This window comes from Coenobita brevimanus, chromosome 53 (assembly GCF_032717465.1).
Source record: "Coenobita brevimanus isolate Jiangsu-jjx chromosome 53, ASM3271746v2, whole genome shotgun sequence".
NCBI classification, from domain to species: Eukaryota; Metazoa; Arthropoda; class Malacostraca; order Decapoda; family Coenobitidae; genus Coenobita; species Coenobita brevimanus.
This window is the reverse complement of record NC_137006.1, coordinates 39255856-39268657: the sequence shown is the minus strand read 5'-3', so window position 1 is coordinate 39268657 and position 12802 is coordinate 39255856. Positions and strand designations below refer to the sequence as shown.

Genomic DNA, 12802 nt, shown 5'->3' with positions numbered 1-12802 from the left:
TACAGTAAAAGGTATGATAAGATTAAATCTCAGTTTCACAGAAACTACAAGACCATTCTCTGCATTGTTCTATATCGTTGAAAACTTAGCAATTAAAGCTCATATGTTACTGGGCTTAAGATCCATGAGAACTGAGAACATAACTATACTCCCACAAATGAATGGAATAGACTTTGATAATGAATTTATAGAGGAAATAACTTCAGAGCCCTCACCGATTGGTAGAAGAGAGCCAAAAGAATTGGTAATATTAAGGCTTAAACAAACATACACAAATAGATGAGTGTATAGATCCACTTACACCAGCAACCCCATCCTCCAGAATTAGTGACCCAGCTAACAGTACTGATTTATCAATTTTTCCAGCCCATCTCACTAATGATTTGGTTATACCACCTAATTCATACATGAAGGTTACCATAAAGAGCAAATTACGGAATAGTACTGTTCTTGTCTTAGAAGAATTATGTAAAGTAAAAGGGATTGTCAGTAGAAAACGCATTATGTCATACGAACGACAATGAAGGGCTAACTCAGATATTCATTATTAATCACATGAATGGGGAAGTTCAGTTGAAGAAGGAACTTGCATAGTTAATATTGAAAAATGTTTCGCCCCTGTAAAGGAAATAAATATTGGTGGAGTAACAAGTGAGATAAAATCTACGGATAGAGAAAGAATAAAAGAGAATTTAATTCACTCAGGTGAATTTGACGAAGAAAATGATTTGTTAACCCTGCTGGAAACACACAGGGACACCGTAGCCTTGCCCGGAGAACGATTAGGGTGTACTAACTTGATTAATCACATGATTAATGTGCACCCAGAAACACCACCAATTTTCGTACCAGCTTATCGCATACCACACTCCCAACGTACACTTGCTAATCAGTATGTCGATGAAATGTTAAAGCTTGGAATTATTGAGCCTTCAGTTTCTCCGTGGGCAGCTCCGCTTTTATTTGTGCCCAAGAGAAATGGAGAAATGCGTGCGGTAGTAGATTACCGTAAACTAAATAATCACACCATCCCAGACAGATTTCCCATGCCATTGCTAAGTGATGTTCTACAGAATATTGGTCCTGAGAATAATATATTCTCGACCATCGATCTCTAAACGGATACTATCAGATTCCGGTATCTCAGGAGTCACGTAAATACACTGCCTTTTCAACAAACAGAGGCCATTATCAATATACAAGAATGCCAATGGGACTGAGGACAGCCCCTGGTACGTTCCAGCGTCTTATGAATTACGTATTGTCCGGAATTTTAGGACAAGGAATATTTGTTTATCTTGACGATATTATTATCGCAACGAAGAATATTAAGGATCATCTCAGGAAATTAGACTTACTCTTACAAAAGCTTAGTGATGCTGGATTAAAAATTAAACTTTCTAAATGCAAATTTTGCTTTAAGGAAATAAATTTCTTAGGCCACAAATTAAGCTCTGATGGTATTCACACCACTGATGACAAAATACAGGCAGTGAGATTATCCTGAACCCACTACGACTGACGAAGTAAGACAATTTTTAGGTCTGGCTGGGTACTATAGGTCCTTCGTACCACAGTTCTCTCATATAGCCTTCCCTCTATTCCAACTACTCAAAAAAGATGCTGTATTCCAATGGGAAGAAGAACAAAAAGGGCATTTAACAATCTAAAAATTAAACTAACGAATGCACCTTGTTTAGCATATCCAGATTACACGAAATCATTTCTTATTTGTACAGACGCATCAGTTAAAGGATTAGGGGCTGTACTGATGCAGGAAGATAAAAGAGGAAAGAATCAACCAATTGCATTTGCCAGCAGACAAACAAGAGGTGCAGAAAATTATTATAGCACTACAGACTTAGAGGCACTTGCAGTGATTTTTGCATTACAAAAGTTTCGAGATTTGGTATATGGTTACGAAATCCACTTATTCACCGACCATAAACCACTGGTGGGTATGTTTAAAGAAAAACTCCTTTCTGGGAGGAGAGCAAGATGGAAATGTACAGTTGAAAACTACAGTGTACAAATACATTATATACAAGGTAAAATGAATATAGTAGCTGACGCATTATCTAGGAACCCGAACACAATTCAGGTTGCGGCGTTAGATCTCAAAGGAAATATCCCAAACCACGAGGATATCGCAAAGGCACAAAGACTTGACCCAGTATGGTCAAAAGTAATATACAAGTTAGAAAGTGGAGATGACATACAATTACCCAAACTGCATGTCCCACTTGAACAATTCACAATGGTCAATAATACATTATACAAAATTAACTCTAAACAACCAAAACGCCAAAGAAATACTAACCAGTTGGTAGTACCTAATGACATGATACCCCAAGTATTACGAATGATACACGACAGCCCACATGCAGGACACCCTGGAAAGGATAAGACATTCAACCAAGCCCAGCTATTATATTACTGGCCTTCATTACGAAGAGATATACACAATCATATAGACAGATGCGAATCATGTGCGAAACACAAAGGATACCCAATCACACCTGCACCGATGGGTAATTACCCAGTACCACATCAACCATGGGACGTTGTCGCTGTTGATTTACTCAAGTTGCCATTATCATACAATAATAACCTATACTTATTCGTAGCAACGGATCATTTTTCCCGTTATGTCATTTTAGCTCCAATTAAAGATAAGACAGCAGAGACAGTAGCAAAGGCAATAACAGATAATGTAATATGTCGCTTTACTACCCCAAAGGTATTAATAAGTGATAATGGAGGAGAATTTAATTCTGAGATCTTACAAGAAATATGTAAACAATACAACATTAAAAAGGTTAACGTTTTGGCCTATCACCCAGCATCGAATGGGTTGGTAGAGAGACAAAATAAAAAGGTATTAGATGTGCTACGACACATTCTCAGTGAAAATTATGCGAGCTGGGATGATTGGATTCCCAGAGTAGAGGCCTCCATTAATGGGTCTATAAATAAATCCATTGGTGACACACCACATTTCATTATATATGGCACGGATAAAAAATTACCATATGAGCTCCTAGAAGGTGACAGCATGCCTATATACAATTACGATGATTACTCTAAACTCCGTTTACGTGAATTCCAGGACATACACAAAAGAGTACAAAAACAATTAACGATGTCCAAGGAAGAAATGACGGAGGCATTTAACAAAAAGGCAAAAGATTCACCTATCAGCTTAGGAGACATTGTTTACGGAGTCATTCATACGAGAGACAATAAATTATCCCCTAAATTTGAGGGCCCATACAGAGTAATTAACATAAAGGCAAACAAAGTTTTAATTAAGTCACTTTCAAGTGGCGAGGAAAAACAAGTTCATATTGACCATTTAAAACAGTTTCAAGGGAATTATCACATAATTATTCAGCCTCGGATACAACCGAACAGGTGAACGTACCTCAAGAAACCAAGCAAGAACACAACAATGATTACAAAAAGAAATTAAGGTCATATACCAAACAATCGAACATAGGTGCAACTATTCCAATGAAATCTACAGTACATCATTTACGAGAATTAAATATCGATTTAAACTCCTTCTATAAATGAAATAACAGCCAACCGTAACGCACATCATCACTATCATCAACCACAGCTTTATAGGAAATTAATAGATTTTTTTTTTCGGTAGGTTACGATGAAGGGACTTATGCTATGGATTCTCCTATACATAGTAAGACTATAGTCACACCTAGACCCCAAGCATATAGTACGACAAGGATGCCTCATAGCTCCAACGGCCACGACTACAATCGTCAAGGATGTCATGAGTACTGAAATAAGTCTAGATTACTTGTATGACTTACCTACTTATATAGAAAGACTTGCGACGCCGATGCGAACTCTGGACTTCAAGATAGGGAATTATGTTTCACAATCACATATCACCAAGGAAGTGGATGAAATGGTGAAGTTAGCGAAATGGAAACTAGAACAGGCGAAGTCAACTATGCTCGTCATGATCCAAGATCTCCCATCTTCTGGAACAGAGGTGCTGAGCGACAGGAACAACATCACACGTACTCGCCAAAAGCGCGGTTTGTTCGATCTGGGCGGCGCAATTCTTGGGAACATCTTTGGATTGGCTACAGAGGATGACCTTAAAGAAATAAACAAAAAATTTAATAAGATAGCTCAGGTACTAACATACCAAGATAAATTCATCACAGGACAGAACTTGGCAATGAAAACAATTGTGAAAAATCTGAAACAAGCAGAAAACGTAGCTCTCGAGAGTATAGATAAAATAAATAACTTGGAGGGTAACGTTACCCTTTTCCAGCACTTCTCCATCATCACAGAACATTGACACGATTCTACTACAATTAGAGAACACTAGAGATCATTTCAGGGCACTTATGCAAGGAATTTCGAATGCTGGTGATGGCAAGATCACAAATGACTTACTCCCAGTTCATGAGCTACGTCAGATAGTTAGTCAAGGCATACATAAACATAAATTGAAGCCATTGTTCCGCAGTAGGAATTTATGCAATATTACCCGTACTTGGAAGCTTAACACTAACACCCACATCAGTGATAGTTCATGTACCATTCATCACGGAAGACCTGTTCACAGTATACCAAATACACCCCTTCCCCTATAGAAACAACAACACTTTAGTCATCATCAACATCAACACAGACACCGAACTCATCATGGTCTCCAAGAGACGAGACACTGTCACTTTCGCAAGTGAGTCAACGATTGAGCGAAAGTGCCGCACATCCTTACATGCTGTTCATCTTTGTCCTGCGTACATTTTCACGTTTCAGCCTACTGATACGGTCCCTTGTGAAATGGCTATCATCAGCAATAACAATATTCATCATCATTGCAACTTCACTTTTGCTCCAGATAAACTTGTACACCATCAACGCATTGGACACTCGCAGTTTTTTATTTCCCTCATAACACATCAGTTTACATAGTCTGTCCAGATATACCACCATCTCATACATCAGCCTCAGGATTATACATAGCACCAGACTACTGTGCGGTATTTACACCATCCATGTCTACTTTTTCCACCATCAATCACTACGCCATCCTCAATCATACACACAAACATTTCCACCCACTGCCTGATATGGACTTAAACATGAGCACAAGTATTAAGCTGACTTCACCTAAGTTTGAAACTATGCAGCTGATCAATGAAACAATGAAGCCCTGGGAAGATTTGAGTTTGAGTATGTTCAGCCCATATTATGTGTATAGCCAAGCACCTTCTGTCTTCATAATTATCTGCATTGTGGTTGCAGTAATGCTGTTGGCCATGCACAGAATGCATGCAAGAATTGCTAATTTGGAGTCATTGTTTAGTGGGGGGAGAGTTAACATCACAGTTAACCACCCTGAATGAAGTGTATATATTTTGTATATAGTATTAATTATATATATATAAAAAAAATAATAATAATAATAATAATAATAATAATAATAATAACACAAAGAAGAATGACCCATATATGGCAGACCAGTACCATTATCTTTAAATGAAATATTAGTAACTCTTACAATAATCTTAATTTTAAACTATTTTTATTCTTGCATGTATGCATTTCACTATAATAACCCAAGTACATACTGTATTACAGTTAAATAATTTACTTTAATGCATTTATTCCAATATGTATTCAACTTATTTAAAATGTAATATTACTGAATAATCACTATTTACTATGAATAATATATGTATACAATATTCATACAATTATGTTACTTTACAATATTATGTATTTCACTTAATTAGCTTATAAGTTCATTATAATGTGTATGTAGTATGTATTAATATATATTAACTATTAAATGTCGATGGTACGTCATTTTCGCGCGGCCGAGCAAATATAGGACTACATAATAGATAGATAGATAAATAGATAGATAGAGAGACAGATAGAAGCAGGAAGTCAAATGATGAGAAGGTGTTGTGTTTGCGTGTAAGCTAAACGCTTACACGGGGGAAAGCTGACGACAGCGGCCAGTAAGGAGATGATTCAGTTAGCTGTCAGCAGTCCTCTCGTGAGAAAGATCTAGTCCACCCACGAGGAACACATGTGACACACCCCTGCTATACCAGAATTTAGGAAAGAGAGCTCAGACCTAGATTAGCCACCGAACAGGCTAGACAGAAGGAGACAAGCGACCCTAGAGAGAGGTCGAGACGGAGATTAGCTTGAGAACAGAGAGAGAGAGATAGCGAGACAGGGAGGTAGCTACCCAGGACTTATACTATTATACCTGTTTAATATTTCCAAGACAAATAAAAATAGTCCCATACTATTCTTTACCTCTCCCGTCACTACATGACATCTGGTGGGGAAACTACTACAAGATATAAAAGCCGCTCGACCACAAGTCTAAAATATACTTCTCTACAATTAACTACAAAGTCTTTATGACACTCACATATACTTCTATCTTCTCTCTCTCATCTTCTCCCCTACCTCTACTCGCTAACCATTCACTATATGCCTTCTTCTTTTGTTCCACAGCTCATTTCACCTCATCATTCCACCATGCTGTCCCTTGCACACCCTTGCATTTCCTCCTCACTCCACAAACCACCTCACACGCTGCGCCTATCTCTTCCGTGAATATCTTACATACCCGGTACGTCTTCCACCCCATCCATCTGCTCTAGCTCATATCTTCCCAATCTTTCTTCCACTATGCTCTTATACTCTGCCATTTTCTCACTATCTTGGAAATTCTCCACTCTTCTCACAAGAGCTGTTTCCTCCTGTCTTCCCATTTGTCTCCTCAACCATTTTCTTTGCAGCTTTACCTTGGCCATCACAAAGTGATGGTCCGAGATTCCATTCCTCCACCCTCTCCACACTCTTGCATCCAACACTTGTCTTCTCATTCACTCATCCACACACACGTAGTCTATCGTTGCTTTTCGTTCAACAAGTTCACTATCCATCCTCCTCATTACGCTCCATGTATACCGGTGGATCATCTTATGCCGAAAGTAGGTGGTGGCTATTGCCAACCCCTTAACAGCACAGATGTCCACCAGAGCACTACCATTCCTATTACTTCAGCTGGCACACCACACTGACCAACCACTCCATCCACTCGTACATTCCCAACTTTGCCATTCATGTTTCCAATCAAAAGCACTCTCTCGCTCCTCTCAAATTTGTCCATACATGCTTCTACTCTCGCCCAAAACTCATCTTTCACTCTTGCCACTCAGTCCTCTGTCGGAGCATACACACATTCAATCGCCCACGCTTGTATTCCTACTTTCATCCTCACCCATACAATCCTTGCACCCACTGTTCCATACTCTCTTATATTCTCCTTCCACTTCTTGCTTATCATCAGACACACTCCCGCTCTTGCCCTCTCATTCTCATTAACTCCCGTACATATACCTAAACCATATTCCCATTCTCTCACCCTTTCACCTTTCCATTTAGTTTCAGTCAATCCACATATATCCACTCTTGCATCCTCAAGCACCTGAACAATCTCTCTCTTTCACTTCATCATTCACTCCTCTCACATTCCACGTTCCCACCCTCAGAATGTTCTTTGTCCAATCCTTAGTCGTCAACATATGGTCCGTCCTGGTTCGAGGCACTTTATTTGCTCGTTTAGTTAGTTCTTTTTACGGGATGGGGCACTAATCCACCACCAACCCTTTTAGTCGCCTCGTACAACAAGCAGGGATACTGGGGGAGTATTCTTGAAACCCCCCCTGTCCCCCGAGGCTAGTGGAGGGTCAGAAAGTTGAGTCACAACGTGCCACTCCCATACCATGTGCATGGCTAAAAATAGAATTGTAATGCAGTTTCAAAACTACGAATAGCTAAGTCTAATTATTACGAATACAGAGACAAAGCAGAAATAAATACGTTTACAGACGGGGGAAAACGTTTTTTTCCGTAATAACACGTTCACCTTTCTCTATCATTTTACCTTGTTATTTTCGCAATATAGGCTATGTTGCTGTCTGTCCGTCGGGAGAGTGGGAAAGTATGATATTTTCCGCCTGGATACCATAAGGAAAATGGGTACATCTGGATGTTTCACAACTCTTTACACCGTCAGAATTAACGACCTGCCATTTGGACCTCACATGAGCTGATTAGCAGGAAGGGAAGGAAGATTTTAAACCCACGAAAGCATCATGTGAACACAGAAAACTTTCCTGTTATGCTTGTAAAAGGCAAAGAATATGTAAAATGATTCAAAACAGTTCAACAAAGCAGAACAAATAGGTAAAGATACCAAACAAAAATGAATTTTTCTTTTATTTTCATGTCTTTTTTGTTTATGCCTGTGTTTATTTATAACTGTAAACAGGGTGGTTGTGTGTGTTTTGCAAGGGAGAAAAAAGATGATATGTTCTGCCTGGGTCGAGATAATGGGTGTAACTATGTGTGTTTAGGCATGGCCACAAGTGAAAAAATCGTACATCAACTTGTCACAGCAGCAGGTGGTGAATTGACAGTGACATATGAGGTGTGACAGCGTGAAGTTCAGTCTCATGTCCTAGATGTTCGTTCACTTCCCGAAAGTTTTCACAGTTTTCTACAAGTCGCACTGCATCGAATGATCCAAACCATTACAACAAACCTGAGCAAACAGGTAAAGATACCAAGACAAAAATGTATTTTTCACTTATTATCATGTCTTTTTGTTTGTTCTTGTATTAATTTATAATCGTAAACAGGTTGTTCTGTGTGTTTTGAACGAGAGGACAAATATGATATTTTCTGCCTGGGTTGAGATAATGGGTGCAGCTGTGCTTGTTTGGGCATGGCCAAGAACAAAAAAAACGAAAATCCACTCATCACAGCAGCAGGCTCTGACCTGCTTGACGAGGTGTATGGGAATGTAGTGTAGGTCAGTCTGAAGACGTTCAGAATGTTCATTCACTTCCTCAAAATTTTGCAGTTTTTTATAGTCCGCATTCAAATGTTGCCTGCGGTCATTTATTGGTTAAACGTCATTTGACACTGGCAGCCACTGAGGGGTTTAGTGGTGATGGGCTTAGGGGGGGGGGGGAAGAGGGAAGGGTTTCCAAGGCTGTAGGAAGTCCTACTGACTCTGGAGGAGGGTCTTAAGGATCCTGAGGAGGCCTCTCTGCCTCAACCTCCCTCACAGTCATACACTGGCACATCGTCGTCTTCGTCATCAGGGGGAAGTGCAATACCGGTACTGCAATTTGACTGGCACACATCATGAGTCACAAGGAAGGCATACCAGTACTAGACTGGCGTGGCAGTAATCCCTCCAATATCCGATGTAAATGAGCCAAAGGCACTCTGGAAACTGGGTTTGTCTGGATACTGGAACCCTGCCTCCTGGACTGGTACTTTTGGACCCTAACCCAGCCTAACTCAGAAAACCACCTACATAACTCCCTATCGGACATGCACAGCACCTATTTAAGACTCTATTCACACAAATAAGGGACAGAAAGCATGAAATAAATGAAAAAGAACCAAAGAATGAGGAATCAGAAGTGAGTATGGAAAACATTTAGCAGTGTACAGGGTACTTACAACACGTCTGTGGCCGTTACTAATATTAACTCACCTCCTCTAAGGCTCCGATAGTGGTGAAAATGCTCTTGAAGCACATACAGTAATCCAGTGTTGTGCTGCATTTAATCCTTTGCACTGTGAATTATAACTGTTTAACACTGCACATTCTGTTCTTACTTGCAACACACCAATTGCGACCACCAGTTTGCACTCTGAAATTTAATTTCTTAACACTGCACAACACTGTATATTCTCATGTGGTCTAGTGGAGAAGTATTGCAGTTTATTCACAAAAACGAGCACGTGCGGCATCCACTGCGATGAGCATCTAACTTAGTCAGGACGGTAGTTAGGCGGTGACTGGGGAAGGGAGGAAGCAAGCGGCCGTGCATAAACACAGCTGTTCAGGGCCGCATGTCAAGTTCAAAGTAGGGTTGAAAAAAATGTCGGATTTTTTTTTGCTTTTTTTACATTTTTTGGCCATTTTTGGGTTCCGAAGGCGCAGACCTAAAATGTCCGGACGTTAGGGAGTCCGGTTATTAAAAGGATTACTGTGCTAGGGAAACGTTCATCGGTGTTGGCTATCTTCCTGTGCACGTGCGGGTAGCAGTACTGGATGAAGCACGTCAGTACTGTACTAAAGAAGAACTCGGATTTGACCCACTTTGTGCGGCCGATCCGTACTAGTCCAACAAATCCAAATTACAGTAATAAATTATTTAATTTTTTGCCGTCCTTGCTGGATATACGGTAGTACTGGACAAATATGTACTGAACGCAAGTAAGGTATATGGTACAATGAATGTATAAATTCATAAAGTCAAAAAATCGTAAGTCGACTGTTCGTAAGGTTCCACCTGTATAACGATTTGCTTTTTGACGGCACCTTACCTTCGCCATCGCATGGTTGTGTGACAACCGCACCATGATTAACAAGCTCTCTTAACACACGATACCGGTACTGTTTTGGTGAAAGTTTTATGCAATGCACATTTTAGCTCCCTACGTGTCAACAAGTGGGTTGGTGGAGGGTCAGTGCCCCTCCCTGTAAAGCAAATAACTCAAAGTCAAATGGCCACTCCTTATGGGATTATTGCATCTGGCAATAGATAGATAGACAGACATTTTAGTTTCCATGCTATTAAGTAGGCTGTAATCATTAGAGAGTCTGTGGGGTGAAGTGCCCCCCCCCCTCCAGTTAGGTGACACGCTTCTCTAGTCAGGTATCCACCAAAACGTATGGTAATTAGACTGTGTACGTTTGAATATGTTTGGTGCACTGGCGCATTCAGTCAATGGGATCGGCAGTAAACACTATGTTGTGGGTGTTGTCAAGGTGGCCTTATTTAATACGTATTACTCAGTACCGGTAGGTATATTTTGCTTGTTCTCTTTATTTTTGTCAAAAACTCAATGTTAATACTAGCGATGTATTTAGTACTAAAATTATTTTGGTTAAGAATGTTGGTTTTTAGAAAACAGCTTGAATCCCTGCATCACTCTCCTTCATACTTATAACCTAATCCAAACTAACTTGTGTTTGACAGCCAGCTTTCAAATTTAAAAATGAAACTTAGGAATGTTAAACAAGGGGAGCTACTGGTAGATGTCGGCAGAATATTTATACTTTCTAAATTTTCATTAAAGCTTTCAGAAGTACCGCAAGTTTATGAAAATGCCCAGTAGCTGTGGCAGCATAATCCAGGAGAAATTAGAAGTAACCTATGAAATTCATTTCAACAGAAAATATGGAAAGGCTGTACCCATTTGATATATAGTTAATAAAAACTAGTCATTCCTGACAGAAATCAACATGACCAAATATGGGTTGAAACAAAGAAATTATTAAATTTTTACCAACTAATTGACAGAGACTTTATGTCTAAACTCCATTCAACCCACTATTAACAGGAGATTTAATCTGTGCACTCCCAGACTCTTTCATTCTAAAAAACAGAGTAATTTATGACACAACTACAGCTCATGCATTTTGAAGTATTTTCTGTTTATATATCGCCATTTGCCAATACTCTTCTGCATTACTTCACTGCAAAGCATCCTTCTCCCCATTGGTCATTGATTTCCTTGGGGGTCGTTGTTTCCCCTGGGGGGTCACTTGCGACCAAAGCGTCACTGAATAAAAGTCCTAGCAAACAGTGATATATAAATAGGAAACACTTCAAAATATACGAACTGCTGCTGCAGCTTCTAATGTTATCCAAAAATGGTTATCTTACTGTCTCTGCTCCACTGGGTTGCTGTCCTGGTTGGGGGGTGCCCAGGACTGTTTGAGTGACTGATCGAAAATAATCCATTTTTCATCAGCGGTTTCTCTTCAATGGAACATTTATCTTGACACCACAGTTCTGACAAATGGAGACCAACAGTAATAAACCATGCAATAAATATTCGGCACTTTCCACACGCTCGTGCTGTCAAAAGTTGTTTACGTACACGTAGATAGCAGACGAACTTCGTGTCTTCTGGCGTTTATGAACAAAACACTAACACATGCCAACAAAAGGTATTGGATTCGCCGTAATATATTTAAATCCATCCCGTGGCTACCTCCTAAAATAAAAGTTTCGTAACTGATATTGGCAACTATAATTTTGACAATAGTATGGGATACGTTCGAGGTCGGCTATTATTTCAGAATTACACCCTGGTAACGGGGTGGAGTAACTGAAACTAAAAGTAGAGGAGTGTGAGAGAATGGGAGTATGGATGGGGTATATGTGCTGAAACAGGTGAGAATGACAGGGCAAAAGAAGGAGTGTCTATTTCTGTGAGTAAAAGATGGAAGAACACAAGAGAACATGGATCAGTTGGGTCAAGGATTGTGTGGGTAAGATTGAAAGTTGGAATACAAGTGTGGGCGATTGTATGCGCCAACGCAAGATCGTGCAAGCAGTTAGCAGAGTGAGAGAAGAGTTCTGGACAAATGTGGAAGTGCATGGAAAAGTTTGAAAGCAATGAGAGAGTGTTTTTGATCGGTGATATGAATGGTAAAGTAAGGGAATGTGAAGGTGGATGGAATAGTTGGTGAGTGGGGTGTGCCTGCTGAGATAGATGAGAATGGCAGTGCGTTAGTGGACATTTGAGCCGGGAGGGAGTTGGTGATAGCCAATGCCCTCTTCAGTCTCAAAATGATCCACAGGTATACATGGCGAGTGATGAGAAGGATGGGTGGTGAACTGAATGAAAGGAAGGCAATGATTATGTGAGTGTGGATGAAAGGATGCGAAGATGTGTAATGGTTGCA

At 39.8% G+C, this 12802-nt stretch overlaps 1 protein-coding gene across 1 annotated transcript in view; it reads right to left on the bottom strand.

Annotated features, from left to right (window-relative positions):
* The window catches only part of p115 (General vesicular transport factor p115), a 371470-nt gene extending 359494 nt beyond the window's left edge, over positions 1-11976 (bottom strand). Inside the window, exon 1 of the mRNA XM_080273185.1 lies at positions 11775-11976. Within this exon, the coding sequence (XP_080129311.1) occupies positions 11775-11852 (78 nt within the window). The 5' untranslated portion in view covers positions 11853-11976. The remainder of the gene's footprint in view (positions 1-11774) is intronic.
* Between the last annotated feature and the right edge of the window lie 826 nt (positions 11977-12802).